General features: G+C 52.8%; 2 protein-coding genes across 9 annotated transcripts in view; one reads left to right on the forward strand and one right to left on the reverse strand.

The window, feature by feature from the left end:
- Positions 1-3204, forward strand: part of Dnajb2 (DnaJ heat shock protein family (Hsp40) member B2) — a 9903-nt gene extending 6699 nt beyond the window's left edge. For 2 of the 7 annotated variants that reach the window (XM_021161186.1, XM_021161190.1), the window contains exons 9-10: positions 988-1191; positions 2309-3204. In XM_021161186.1, coding sequence (XP_021016845.1) covers positions 988-1191; positions 2309-2319 — 215 coding nt within the window. In that variant the 3' untranslated portion in view covers positions 2320-3204. Of the gene's footprint in view, positions 1-987 lie in introns of all 7 variants that reach the window. The other 5 variants (XM_021161143.1, XM_021161160.2, XM_021161168.2 and 2 more) reach the window with 4 other exon arrangements.
- Positions 3205-4564: 1360 nt separating this feature from the next.
- Ptprn (protein tyrosine phosphatase receptor type N) overlaps positions 4565-14431 on the reverse strand; it is a 17504-nt gene continuing 7637 nt past the window's right edge. For both annotated transcript variants that reach the window (XM_021158686.2, XM_029482849.1), the window contains exons 9-23: positions 13544-13821; positions 13046-13132; positions 12703-12782; positions 12509-12573; positions 11853-12071; positions 11189-11389; positions 10941-11088; positions 10700-10773; positions 10397-10474; positions 10185-10304; positions 9673-9839; positions 6216-6269; positions 5626-5690; positions 5361-5434; positions 4565-5144 (exon numbers count right to left, since the gene is read on the reverse strand). In XM_021158686.2, coding sequence (XP_021014345.1) covers positions 5073-5144; positions 5361-5434; positions 5626-5690; positions 6216-6269; positions 9673-9839; positions 10185-10304; positions 10397-10474; positions 10700-10773; positions 10941-11088; positions 11189-11389; positions 11853-12071; positions 12509-12573; positions 12703-12782; positions 13046-13132; positions 13544-13821 — 1782 coding nt within the window. In that variant the 3' untranslated portion in view covers positions 4565-5072. The remainder of the gene's footprint in view (positions 5145-5360; positions 5435-5625; positions 5691-6215; positions 6270-9672; positions 9840-10184; positions 10305-10396; positions 10475-10699; positions 10774-10940; positions 11089-11188; positions 11390-11852; positions 12072-12508; positions 12574-12702; positions 12783-13045; positions 13133-13543; positions 13822-14431) is intronic.

Below are 14431 nucleotides of genomic sequence, written 5' to 3' on the forward strand. Positions count from 1 at the left end.
TTTTTTTTTTTTTTTTTTTGAGACAGAGTCTCTCACTGATTGAGCTGACCTGGCTGGCCAGCAAGTCCCAGGGACCCTCCTGTCTCTGATTTTCCAGCACTGGGACACCAGGTGTGCTCTGCTGCACACTGCTTTTCTCATGGTTGCTGGGGATCTGAACTTAGGTCTGAATTCCAAGCCGTCTCCGAAGTCCTCCTGTGTTCTTGACATAACAGGAGTAAAGCCTTGTAGATCATATTTACCCGGTTTTTGGTGGTGGTGGTAGGTTTGGCTTTTTTGTTTTTTGTTTTTTGTTTTTTGGTTTTTGGTTTTTGGTTTTTGGTTTTTGGTTTTTGGTTTTTGGTTTTTTTTTTTTTTTTTTTTTTTTTTTTTGAGACAGGGTTTCTCAGTGTATCCTTGGCTGTCCAGGAGCTCACTCTTCGACTAGGCTGACCTTGAACTCCCAAAGATCCTCCTGCCTCTGTGTCCCAGGTGCTGGGATTAAGGGTGTGTGCCACCACTGCCCGGCATATTTACCCAGTCTTTATTTGAGGGGCCTGTGCTGAGGCATGTTTAAATGACCCTCACTTCCAAGTAGCCTCTGGCTTAAGACCTCTACTTACCAAACAAAAGGGAGAAATGAATCCAGGAATCGATTCAGGTACTAGAGACAGGGCCTTGTGCATGCTAGGCTACCTGCGCCAGTCCGGGAATCAAACCCAGTCACGGTAGCTAGCCGCTTAACCTGCCGATGCTGAGCACTCTAACAGGTACTTCACACGGGTTATATTTAGTCATTGGAACCTTTGCGTGTGTATACAATCTCCTCATTCCTGTGTCATAGACAGGGGAGGCATAGGGAAGCTGAGTATGTGCTGGATAACCTAACGCATGGATGTCAGTTCCAGAGAGAGGCTTGTGAGTGGTCGGGGTCGTTACTGGGTAAGGTGGTCCCGCATGAGGCGCTAGCTTGGGTTTGGGACCTGATGGTGGTTGTGATTCTTGCAGGTGTCCCAGATGACCTGGCACTAGGCTTGGAGCTGAGCCGTCGTGAGCAGCAACCTTCAGTCGCCCCTGGGCTGGGGGTCATGCAGGTCCGGCCGACCTCTCTCTCTCGTCCCCCTGACCATGATCTTTCTGAGGATGAGGACCTGCAGCTCGCCATGGCTTACAGCCTGTCAGAGATGGAGGCGGCTGGGCAGAAGCCAGCAGGTGGGCGGGGGGCACATCAACGACAGCATGGGCAGCCCAAGGCCCAGCACCGAGACCTTGACGTGGGGGGCACCCATAAGAGCGTGAGGGGCGAGGCAGCCAAACTCAGCCCGTCCTCAGAGGAGAAGGCCTCTCGCTGCCACATTCTCTGAGAACCAGGCAGAGCCTGGACTAATTCAGGTCCCGACTCGGAGTCCAGCTCACTGTCAGGAGTGCAGAATAGTGTGGCCCAAGCTGCAGGACTCCAAACTCTGTCCCTCCACATGTTTCCCTCCCAGGTCCACTGTTCTGTAGCGTGGGCAGGGATCTGTTGTACTCTGTCCAGGGCTGATAGGTCCCTGAGTAAAGCCCAGGTTTTGGGGGGGTGGCATCAGTGCCTGTGGAGCTCAGAGGCACTGGTTGGATCAGACCCTGCTGAAGGACACTAGTGGGTTTGGGGTGGGCCTTTGTGCCCAAGTCTTATTCTGCCATTTATGTTGCTGATGCTGTCAAGGAAGGAGGACTTGGCCTGGCATGCTCTGAACTTGAGTTGACAACTTTCTCCCAGGGCACAGCACAGGCTGAGCGAGCCTCTGCTGTCCTTGGCCAGCTGCAGCCCTCCTGGTTTCTGTGTAGAACTAAGCTCTCACCCACCCATCTTCTCGCTCCCCCTCTGGTGCTGCTGTCCTCCCCTCCGCTCTCTGCAACGCCCACCCTTCGGCCGCAACGCTTGCTTTCATTGCTGCTTGGCTAGGTCTCCCTTCTCCTTTTCTTTGAAGCCCAGGAAGATGCTGGGGCCAGTGGGTCCATAAGATCTTCTGGGGAGGCTAGCTAGGTGGGGTGGAAGCCTCTCAGCCCTCCAGAGTCTCAACCAGAGTCAACTCCTCTTCCCTTCTTGCTGCCTCAGCCTGCCCTGGCCACAGGACTAGGCAGAGGTGAGGCTGGCTATCCTTGGAGAGGTGGGATAGGGCCAGGGTGACCCAGAGGGAGGCCTAGGTGGGGAGTGTATTTGTGCTACCTGCAAACAAGAGCTTAGGGGCCGGCCACAGGGCTGACCTAGAAGTGCATGCTCAGCTCCATCCTCCATCTGCTTGCAGCTGACCCTCTCTCCTGTCACCCACCCCTGCTCTCTCCCCAGATGTGTTCTGAGCTGGATATCCTGGATACAGAGTTGCTGCAGTTCCAACAGGACAGCGCCCTCCCCAGTGTGCTAGGAGGGAACACAACATTCCTCTCCCTCATTTATGCTGAGTGTAGAGCTGGGGGCTGGGGTGGTGGGTGGAGACTGAGTGGGAAGCACCTGTAGTCTTAGCCTCTGAACTCCATGGGTTCTTAGCGCTGTCTTTTGCGGACTACAAGTCCCAGAATGCAATGCACCCTGGACTTGGCTCTTGTACCACTTATTCCAGGGGAGGAGCTGCTCAGTTACAAAGCTGAGTTACTTGGGATATGTAGTTCCAACCCTGGCCAGTCAGTCACTCTCTCTGAATGGAGAGATCTTGTTTTTCATTTTGTCCCTGGCAGGGGTGGTGAGAATTGTAGATGACCAGAACTTTAGTTCCTATGGCACTTCTTGCTAGACTCAGGTTGGAGTGAGCAGATTCCTGTAGCATCTGAGAGAGTTTGTTTTCCCTTGGGCAACCTGGGGGGTTCGAGGAGTAAGCTAATGGGGCGGTGGGCTGCGTAGGTAGGGCACAGTCTTGGATGGATGCGGGCTGGCAGAACCTGCGTGGGAAAGGAGGCTGCCTTGGCTGGAGTGTGTATGGCAAGGACTGGCATGCGGAGGGAGCGTTGGACATATTGCTTGAATGGCTTTCTTTGACCTCTGACCTTGCTGCCCATTCTTTCTTATCATCAATTCATCCTCCATGAGCCACCTGTCCTCCTGCCTGGGGAGCCCAAAGCCACACGGGGATTGGTGGAGCAGGCTGTGGCCGGCCTCTGTTAACACTGAGCCTCTGAGACCCATCAAAGCAAGATGAGCTGAGCTCAGACTGAGGGGAAACGGAGGCAAATAAAGCTGAGTTTTGAGAACTCGGTGGCCTGTGTTCCTCCTTTCCACGATGGCTCCGGAGAGACCCTCTAGAACGACTAGAGGACAATTCAGGCCTTACACATTCATTCATGTCAAGTAGCTGGAGGCACAGCCTTTGACCAGGTTGTCCTCCCCAAATGTGTCACGTGATGACAGGGGGAAAATGCTTATAATTATTGGCCCTCCCTTCCAGAGTCCCCACAGCTAGCTTCATCCTGAGGCTCCCTCTTGTAAGGGGACCTGCTTCCTGGTTCTCCGCAGCACAGCCAGGCCCACACTAAGTTACGACTTGATTGGGAGCAAGGGACTCCGATAGTGGAGCCTGATATTTTAAACAGCACCCAAGGGCCCTAGAGTAATCCCCTCCAGGGGACACATGATCCAGGAGCATGCGGAATGCCACCCTCCCCAGGGTCCAGGCCCAGGGATGAAGGAACCAGGACCTCTTCCCCACTTGCTGTCTCTAACCACAGGACCAGCTCTGCCTGGCAGACTTGTGGAAGCTAAAGCAGCAGCCACCCCTGAGGGGGATTCCAAGCCCCTCTCCCAAGCAGCTGCTGGGCCTTGCAGGCAGAAATGGTGCTTTGCCCACTTGGAGCCTTTGTCTTGTAGAGCACTGGAGCTGAGCTTAAGCGGTGCAGTCAGATGACGGGCATCGTTCCTCACACCAGCATTCAGAATTTCATTTGAACTCCAGCATGAGGTAGTGGCCCCAGGCCCAGATGAACCCAGGGTTTCATCTCAGTTCATTTTTGTGTGTGTCTGGAATCGCTGCCGGAGGGCTCTTGAGGGAGGAACACAAGGGCCACCTTAAGGGATAAAGAAAGGGCAGGGGAGGCTGGGTAATGGGAAAGGGGAAAGTGTGTCGCCCCCCCCCCAGGTGGCCTGCCCCAGCACCTTACTGGAAGAATCAGCTGTGGTATCTATGGCCTGAGAGGAAGGTGGTCTGTCTCCACAGCCCCAGCTCAGTCCTGTGTGACCCAAATGTCATTCCTAAGGCTGAAGGGTACAGAGCAGCTAAGAACCAGGAGGGAAAGCTTCAGGAAGGGTGGCGGCCCAGGCTTGAATCCTGACTTCACTACGTACAAGTTCCTCAGACTGGCGTAGCAAGGGCCACGTTGCATCCTCTCTCTACCCAAGGCATTATTGGTCGTGGTTTTATGAAGCTAAAACCAATCCATGCATGGTACCGTGGAACCTGCTAGCGCCCTAGAAGCCACGTTGCTAGGCACTACTTTTAAACCAAGGACAGCCAGCATCTGCAGCCAATGTCACCCCTGGCTTTGTGTCTCCAGGGAGACAGGGCAGGGGACACTGGAGCCCGGAAGCATAACAGACAGCGCCTCAAAGGCATCCGTGTTGCAGCTGCACAGACAACACACTAACTTTATTCACACTGATACAAAAGTAGATTTTACTTTTCTAGAAATGTTCCCTTGTGCTAGAGGGAGAAGGTTGAGCAGGGTCAAGGTGGCAGGCCAGTGGTAGCAGGGTTGGGGGAGCTGGGGCTTTCTCGTTCTGCTTTGTCTATAGGTGGTAGGCTGGTGGGAGTGGGGACGCACACATCCAGAGAGGGAGACAGAGACTCAGGCAGGATGGGGCTCGGGCACACCTGTGGCCGGTGTCCACTCCTCTCCTTGCCTGCTGTCTGCTTCCCATGGGATGCCATGGTTCTAGCATGGATAAAGCAGGGCAAGCCTACCCCTTCCTTCCCTCCCGACTCCCTTCCACACTGGGTTGGGAAAGGCTCCCATGGCCAAGTCAGACCAAGGTGGCAGATGGGTAGGGCTGAAGAGTAGGTGCACAGATGCTCACACAGGCAGAAGGAGCCGAGGCCAGGATGCCCACTGAGGTGCCCAGGGGCTGCTCACTGGGGCAGGGCCTTGAGGATAGCATTCACCTCCTCTGCCACGGCTGTCAGCGCAAACTCAAACTGGTCCTGTGAAAGGCCAGTGGCAGAAGGGTCAGGGGAAGCCTAGCCTCTGCCTCTGCCCCAGTGGACATGGCAGGAGTGGAGGGTGCTAGGCATCTGGAAAGAGGGGAGTCTTTCTGAGGGATGAGGGAGGGGCAGGCTGCTGCTGGTTTCTTCATGGTGGCCATGAGGAGAGTGCTTGGAAAGGGAATCAAGTGGGGACGGGAAGGGAGCCACTGTCACCTTAGAACGGACAAGGCCAGGCCGCTGGTCACGGACATGCTCCAGGGTGGCAGCAATATCAATCTCCTTCACTCCTGGGGAATAGGGGTGGGGTAAGGGGTGCTTAAGGGGGCATCCAGAGGGGAACGTGCCCCGTACCTCCTGGGCATCCTCTGCAAAGGCTGGAGAGGGGTCCACATGCTCCCCAGGGGGTTCTCAGGCCCATTGCGTGCTGGGGAGCCAGGAGGGACCAGGGCTTGTGGGTCCTGTGGGGACACGACCTTACCTTTGGCCATGCGATTCAGGACCATGTCAATAAGGATGTAGGTGCCTGTCCTCCCTGCACCGTCACTGCAGTAGGAGATGGTGACAGACAGGCTTAGTTAGCCCTGACAAGGCCAGAAGGGAGCAGGCATGGGAGTTGGGGTGGGGACATTGGCTGATTATTCCAGTTGGCCCGAGAAGAATGTTAGTGAGTCATGGGTGAGACAACAGAGGCAGGTCTGAGAGCCCTGGCATGTCCCCCAGGCAGGGGGACAACTAGAAAGGATAGCCATGGCTCTGTCTTCACTGGAGGCAGCAGGACAGGGTGGGAATGGCCCTCTACAGTCTGGGGTCAGGCTTTGGTCAGAGAAAATATTTCCAGTGCTGTGAGCTGACATTCTTCCAGGCGTGTGCCTGTGCATGTGTGTGTGTGTGTGTCTATTTTTAACTCATTAAAGACAAGATGTGCCAGATTTGGCTCCTGTCTGTTGCTCACCAACAAGAGGCAGAGAGGTGGTGCGCTCACAGTTTGTGCTCAAGGAAAAGGACCAGAGGGAAGGACGGAATGAGGGAGGCCCCAGCCCAGGGCCTCTGTGGCAGGTCCTTACTCACCTGCAGTGCACTATGATGGGGCAGGAGCGGCCTCTGTAGCACTTGTTCACTTTCCTGAAAGGAGAGGTGAGTGTGAAGGCCAGGGACCACCAGCCAGAAAGAACATCAGTCACACAGCAGAGTGTGACCGCATGCTGGCTTGCTTTCTTTTCTTCTCTTTTCTTTTCTTTTCTTTTCTTTTCTTTTCTTTTCTTTTCTTTTCTTTTCTTTTCTTTTCTTTTCTTTTTTTCTTTTCTTTTCTTTTCTTTTCTTTTCTTCTTTTCTTTTCTTCTTTTCTTTTCTTTTCTTTCTCTCTTTCTCTTTCTTTCTTTCTTTCTTTCTTTCTTTCTTTCTTTCTTTCTTTCTTTCTTTCTTTCTGATTTTTCAAGGCAGGGTTTCTCTGTGTAGCCCTGGCTGTCCTAGAACTCACTCTGTAGACCAGGCTGGCCTCAAACTCAGAAATCCACCTGTCTCTGCCTCCCAAGTGCTGGGATTAAAGGCATGCGCCACTGCCTGGCTGCATGCTGGCTTTCTTACTCTTCCACCTTGTGGCAAGCACAGAGCAGTAAGAGAGCTGGAGAGAAGGTTCAGGGCCAGTGGCAAAGGACCACAGTTGATGTGGGTGGCGCTGAGCTTGATCTGTCACTTGGGAGCCACATGCCCAAGTGGTCAACCAAAATAACGGATTTGACTTCTCGGTCCCCATACCCGTGAAATGGGAGATGATAAAGGGACCCTTTGTTAGGATTCTTTTTTTTTTTTTATTACATGTAAGTACACTGTAGCTGTCTTCAGACACACCAGAAGAAGGAGTCAGATCTTGTTACAGATGGTTGTGAGCCACCATGTGGTTGCTGGGATTTGAACTAAGGACCTTTGGAAGAGCAGTCGGGTGCTCTTACCTGCTGAGCCATCTCACCAGCCCTTGTTAGGATTCCTATGAAGTGCCATGAGATAGCATAAAGAGCCTGCATGTCACAGGCGCTCTCCATGATTGGTAGTAAGGGTGGATAAGAGGCAGTGGCTCTGACCACATCCAAGGCATTCTGGTAACTCCCAGGCCACCTAGTCTACCACCATAGAGTCAGGCCTTTTCTACTCAGGCCCTTAGTTCACACCAGCCCTGATATCAGGTCACCAAAATGCATTCATCAGCAACAATTACTTAGTTCTAGCTGTCATATGCCAACTGAATTTATATAATTCTGCTGTAAGACCCAGCAATTGTTTAGCTTACTTGTGTGGCCTTAAAAAAAAAAAAATCCATGCAGTGACCCTACAGTGACTCTATCAGGGACAGTGACTCTATCAGGGGCAAGGACCCTACAGTACCTCTATCAGGGACAGTGACCCTACAGTGACTCTATCAGGAGCGGTGACCCTACAGTGAGTCTATCAGGGGCAAGGACCCTACAGTGACTCTATAAGGGGCGGTGACCCTACAGAGAGTCTATCAGGGGCGGTGACCCTACAGTGATTCTATCAGGGGCAGTGACCCTACAGTGAGTCTATCAGGGGCAGTGACCCTACAGTGAGTCTATCAGGGGCGGTGACCCTACAGTGAGTCTATCAGGGGCTTTGCTAGTGCTATTCCTTTTTTGTAGATTTGGGGTCAAGCCAAGGCTTCATCCATATTATCACCAAAATGTCTACTTAAGTGGCGAGGAATTGGGAGGAGTAAAGGCAGGGGAAACTGTAGTCAAGCTATATAATAAAATAATCCATTTTCAATAAAAAGGGAGGGGAGAATTTCACACACACACACACACACACCACATATGAAGAGGGGCTGAAGAGATGGCTCAGTGGTTAAGAGCACTGACTGCTCTTCCAGAGGTCTTTGAGTTCAACTCCCAGCAACCACATGGTGGCTCACAACCATCTGTAATGGGGTCTGATGCCCTCTTCTGGTGTGTCTGAAGAGAACGACAGTGTACTCAAATCTTTAAAACTTTTACTTTAAAAATATTAACATTATTACTTATTATTCAGTAGTAGGGACTGAACCCAGGGTCTTGTGAAAGTTCTCAACCACTGAGTTACGTCCCCAGCCCTTTTTCACTATTTATTGGACAGGGTCTAACTAAGCTGTTCAGATTGGCCTTGAACTTGCAGATCTCCTGCCTCAGCCTCCTGCACAGCTGGAATTACAGGTGTGTGCCTGTAACTGCTGACATTTTTAAATGTGGGTGGAAACATGAAAATAATTTAATACTCTGACATCACTTTCAAAATGTACCTCAGGTTGCAGGGTAGTCAGAAATCAGTCATCCTGGAGTTCAGAAACTACCAAGGTCCCCACCTCAACTCTTGCCCCTCTGCCTGGCACTGGAGATCCAGGCCAACTTGGCACAAGACAGAGGAACAGATGGTTTCAGTAGAGAGGCTTCCTTGCCACCTGTGTATGAATGGCAAGGGATGCTGGGTGCCTGGCCTGGTCTTTGTGTTACAACAGGCTACTCCCTCTGCTAGTGTCTGCTTCAGCACCCTCCCTCTCTCCCTTAAAACTCCCTGCAAGATAATCTTGGTCTCTTTCTACATTCCTGCCCCAGTTCTCCGAGCAGCCCTCAGGTTAGTCCCTTCTTGACCAGCCAGCCTGCCTGTTCCATCCATGCGTTTGCCACGCCTGCCAATGACCACTTTTGTGGCTGTTCAACTGAAGTGAGACTATCAGCAGAGATCACAAAAATAAATGATGCTGGCAGCCATGAGACTGAGGGGGAGAGAGAGAAACAGAAGGGAGAGGTGCAGATGGAGAAATGAAGACAGAAGGGGGGACGGGAAGAGTGATGGAGATGCGGGAGAAGAGGAAAAGGAAGGGGAAGAAAGAGCACTTGGGAGGCAGAGGCAGGTGGATTTCTGAGTTCCTGGCCAGCCTGGTCTACAGAGTGAGTTCCAGGACAGCCAGGACTACACAGAGAAAACCTGTCTTGTAAAACAAACAAACAAACAAACAAAAAAAAAAAAAAAGAAAAGAAAAAAAGGAAAGAAAGAAAGAAAAAGAAAAGAAAAGAAAGAAAGAAAAGAGAAATAAGAAATAGAGGCAGAAAGACAGTAAGAAAGATGAGGATGGAAGCTAGAAGCTGGACAGGAGAGAGTGAAAGAGCAAGCCCGCACAGAGCTGAGGCCCAGAAGGGCAAGGCAGGAGGCAAAGCAGGGCCCCGCAGAAGGCGAGGCGAGGGGAACCCCCGCCTCCAGAGGGACACTCCCCCCTGCACACACACACACCCCGGCTCCAGGCCGGCTAAGGAGCCAGATGGTGGAATGGCGGTGTGAGAATGTGGGTGTGAGAAAGAGCACCAGTTTAGGGTAGGACGGCCAAACTGTCAGTACTGGTTTGGGGATGGGACAGGCTGGTGGTAGGGACAGAGATCAAGGGCGAGGCTCCAGGCCAGACCTCCAGGCTATGACCTCTTCCTGGGGGCCAGACCTTGGCCCCCAGGAAGAGCTCATGGATGGCAGCTGGCAGCTTGCTCACCTGCGGAAGTCCAGCAGCGGCCGGGTGGAGGCCGGAGTGCCCTCTGCCGGCCAGCTGAGGAAGTGGAACTGAGTGAGCGTGCGCGTCTCCTGGGTCTGCACGTTCTTAAGGTAGAAGCTCCGCACCAGGAAGTCCTCGCACCAGATGTGCTCCGACACCAGGTTCACCTGTCAGATGTCGGGCAGGGTCTGAGCACAGGTGCGCACGCGCTCCGCTCCAGTCCCCACCCTCCTGCTCCCCAAGCAGTGCAAATATTAAATATTTCGGGAGGTTAAAGGTGGTAATTTCAGTCTTTGGATATTTATTTTCCCTGTCTTACATACGCATGGCTCAGAGTCCCTACAAATGCTTTTTGGTGCTAGACAGAATATACAAGCTTTCATGTATGCATGTATGTATGTATGTATGTATGTATGTATGTATGACGTGTGTGTATGCATAAACCTATACATACATATATACATTCATATTTTAAAATGTCACCATTTACCCCTTACTGTTGGTACTCTGACCTCATAGACGTGGTAGAGGGAAGATCCTTCATCCGGCCAGTAGCGGTCACACTGTTTGACACCGTCCTCCACTAACGGGGTCAGCATAACGATGACAGTGCAGCCACTCTCCCACACCATCTAAGGACAGAGATCCAGGTAAGCGGCCCTCTACCTTCCCTGGCTCTGGCAGGCTTCAGGGGCCTCAGGAAAACCCCTCTCCAAGCGTGCACCTGCCAGAAGTCCGCGATGGTGTGGGACAGTGGTCCCTGTGTGGCTATGTAGGCCGGCATCCGAGGGTCATGCTCGATCTAAGGGCAGAGAGGATATGACATGAGCCAGACTGAGAAGGGCCAGCTTGGAGTGAGGCTTGGTCAAGAGTGGGCCAGGGTGTGGGGGAGGCTGAGATGCCTAAGTTCGAGGACATGGGCTCTACAGTTTCAGGGCTTGGCTGGAGTAAGAGATGACTACGGGGGATGGAATAAAGAGGAGCAGTGCAGATGGGCAGAGTCAGTGTGGGAATCGGAGCTGCTCACGATGGGGCTGGCGTTGATGTAATCACTCCGAGAAGGACTGCTCTCCACTTTCAGCTTGATTCGGGCATGGTCATCTGCACAGAACTCACAAATGACCTTCTGGCACCAGGGCTCTGCCACCCAGCCAGAACCAGGAGCCCCACTCCTCCCCATCCCCCACTCCCCACCCTCCACCTGCCATCCCCAGTCTTGAACTGCTCCTAGCAGAGTGTGGGGCCAAGCTGGCCCACGGCTCGCTTACAGGGTAGGAAGTCAGGATGGCGGTTCTTCTTGATGTTGCTCTCATCCTGTGCTGCGGCACAGGTGTTTGGCTCTGCTTGGTAGGCGCACAGAGCCTGCCACTCCTTGGCCAACCGGTCCCGGTTCCGAAGGTGATCCTCCATGTATGCCTGTAGGGGGCACCACAGCCCGGCTCTGGGCCACACTGCCCGTCCTGCCTCTCCTGCTATGCTGTTCCCTCCCCAATTTAGGCCTGGGCCCTTTCCTGACCAGAATCATGTGTCCTGTGGAGATGTCCATGTTGGCCTGGGCGGGCTCCTCGCACCAGGATGGTGTGCTGCTGTGGGAACTGGGGCTGGCCTGGGCCGCATCGCTGAACTGGGAGGACACACTGCTCACCCTAGAAGGCTCTGGCTGACCCTCCGCCCGGTTAAACAGGGACTTTGTGGCCATGTGCTGGCGACACAGGTCCTGCAGAGGAAGGATTGGGTGAGGCTGGGGGGGTCTTTAGAACCCCCCTACAAGGTTTCTAAGCCGCAGGCTGGAGCTTAGTGGTCCTTGCGGGCTTAGTGCTTGCCCAATGTGCGGAGTTCAGTTCTCAGTGCTCCAAACAAACAATGCCTTAGGCTTTGTCTCTGATCAACGGGATGAGTAAGATCTGTCTTTCGCCCTCATTCTTTTCTGCCTCAGTGCATATGACAACCTCAGATACCACAAAGTAGAATCCCAGAATTATATTCCTGGGAGGCATCTCCAAAGCCAACTATTCCCAGCCCATATTCATCTAAAAAGTATGTCCCAACACCCCTTCCAGGACCTTTCCATCCTTTATCCAAACAGGGCCTCATTCTGCCCACATCCTTACTCCGCACAAGACTGGGTCACTCGATCCCCTTGTAGGTCCTTCCCTCCACAAGCTTCTATAGTTTCACACCTGGTACTCAAAAGTAGTGTCACCATGGGCCCCCTCCGGCCCCAGCGCTGCCAGGCGCTCCTTATCCCGCTGTCTCGAATGATGGCGCATACACAGGGCCACTGCCAAAGCCACTAGCAGCCCAGCGACGCCTGCCAGGGCCACTAGAGTAAGCAGCACTGAGCGCATGGGAGATATGCCATGGGCTTGTCGGGGAAGGACTGCAGCTGTTTCCTCCCTCTGTGGGAACAAAACCAGAGTCAGAGGGAAGGTTGCAGGGGCCTTGACTCCTACTTAGGCCACCTCTAGGGACAAAGCTGTGACAGGCAGGGGTATGAAGGTAACAGGCAGAAGGGCATACAGCTTCCTTCCAAATCCACAATGGACCAATTCAAGAGCCAGAGACTTTGGGTGACCCACCAGAAGGATTTCCATAGAAACAGAAAAAAGGAGATGTCATGAAAAAGATGATATAGCTTTAAGAATGGTCCTTCAGGAAAGCGCCACTGCGCCATCTGCTGGTCAAAATGCGAACTACACAGAGACGGGCTGCATGGGGAAAGAAGGCTGGTGAGCCCAGTGAACTTTGAACCCTTTAAGTTCCTGTTCTTGCCTCCTCTCTTGTGTGCAGAGTCAGACCTACGAGGGCTTTGACAGATTCTACAGTTAGTGCTTACCTGTCCCACCCCTGTCTGCAAAATCTGGAGCCCTGTCTGCGCTTCCAGTTCAGACTTCACCAGCCCTGCAGGAAGGGTGCAAGCCAGGCTCTTTTCAGCCCTATGTGGGCTGGAAATAGTTTAGGGAAGGATCAGCACAGGAATCAAGGCTGGGGTCATGCGGAGCCTGGATTCGAACACAGGGTGCTATTTACCAGCTTGCTGGGTCACATCTGCCAAAGACAGGTTCTGCTCATTGTGCCGGATTCGGAAGGTGACAGCTGGTCCCACCACACTGCCAAATAGGAAATATGTTACTCCCTTACCCACCGGAGACTCCAGATTCTAAATAAAAAGGCCGGCAAGGCAGATCAGGGATTCCCACGAGTGTGTCTAATGACAGGCAGATTCAGGATGAGGCTAGCAGCAGGCCTACACGTGGCTCCCCTGCTTTGACAAGTTGGGAGGTCTCTGACCCCAGAGCTGTCTTCCCACCTCACTCAGGCTAGACGCCCCCGCCCCCGCCCCCACGCTGTCCCACCACAATGGCAACCCCACCTGATGTTGATAAAGCTACCGGAGGACATATGCACGTGCTCAGCCAGAATCTCCAGCAGCCTCACTCCAGCCACCAGGCTCAGGGGTCTGCAGGAGGGGAGCAGGCAGAGAGGGAAGTGGTGATTCTCAGGCACTCTTTTGAGATGGCCACCTCAAGACACAGTGTAGAACTACCCTTCCCCCTCTACCTTTTTTTAAAAAGATTTATTTATTATTCTATCTAAGTACACTGTAGCTGTCTTTAGACGCACCAGGAGAGGGCATCAGATCTCATTACGGAGGGTTGTGAGTCACCATGTGGTTGCTGGGATTTGAACTCAGGACCTTCGGAAGAGCAATCAGTGCCCTTAACCACTGAGCCATCTCTCCAGCCCCACTCCTCCCAACCTTTTTTTTTTTTTTTTTTAATAGTGCTGGATTCTTGCTCTTTGCTTCTTGCCAGACAGGCTAACCCAATCCCACAGGGCCTGGAGGGCTTCCCCAGGATGCAGCACTCACTTCTGGTCAGTGACGATATAGCCATACTCCTCAGCCGATGGTCGAGCTGATGGCCGTCCCACCACTGTGGGCTGGCTCTGGCCCATGGGACTTTTCTTCTCCAGAAGGACTGAGGAGGTACCCAGAGGACTGGATGTGTGGGGAGGTTCAGGGAGACCAGGGTTCAGCGCCTGCTGAACTTCGCTGGAGGCAGGGCTGGCAGCGAGGTATCCAGGAAGCGAGGGTGTGGGGGGCAGAGCTTCTGCAGGGTCTCCTCTCTGCATCTGTTCTTGTATTGCCTGTTATAAGACAGGGTGCAGGCGTGACCTCTAGAGTGGAAGGGCTGGGGAGGAGGGGCGGTCACACTTTGGGCTCTAAACTCTTTACAGTGGAATTTAGGAATGGTTTAACTTTTTAACCCCCAAAGCCCACACACTGGCTAACAGAGAGGGCATCCATGGAGTGTGAATCGAATGTATGAATGGGGGAGTATAGAGTTTAGTGAGTGAAATATGGTCTGTAAACCACAGAATGGGGCTTCCAGGGGGTGGGGTGGTGGTGGGGAGCTGAGCCCAATAATTGGGAAAGATAAACAGAAAGGCAGCAGTTTTTAGGCTTTTGTTCTGTGGCAACAGTTAGAAGCCTACACCTAAAACAGAGACAAAGCTTATCTAGCTACAGCAAGATGCAGCCTCTACCAAAGACCCCACTGTAGGAATCATGGGACTCTGAATGGATTGTGGTAAAAAGAGGGGCGGATTAAGGATTCTGGCTTCTAGTGCTGTTGACTTTAAGTGAGGCCACAGGTGATTATTTGAAGTCTCTAGGCCCTAAAGTGAGGGACCAGAGGATAGATTCTGAGTCATGATCTCAAAGCAAAGGTGTGTGTGTGTGTGTGTGTGTGTGTGT

The sequence above is a fragment of the Mus caroli genome, chromosome 1, assembly GCF_900094665.2.
Source record: "Mus caroli chromosome 1, CAROLI_EIJ_v1.1, whole genome shotgun sequence".
Taxonomy (NCBI): Eukaryota; Metazoa; Chordata; class Mammalia; order Rodentia; family Muridae; genus Mus; species Mus caroli.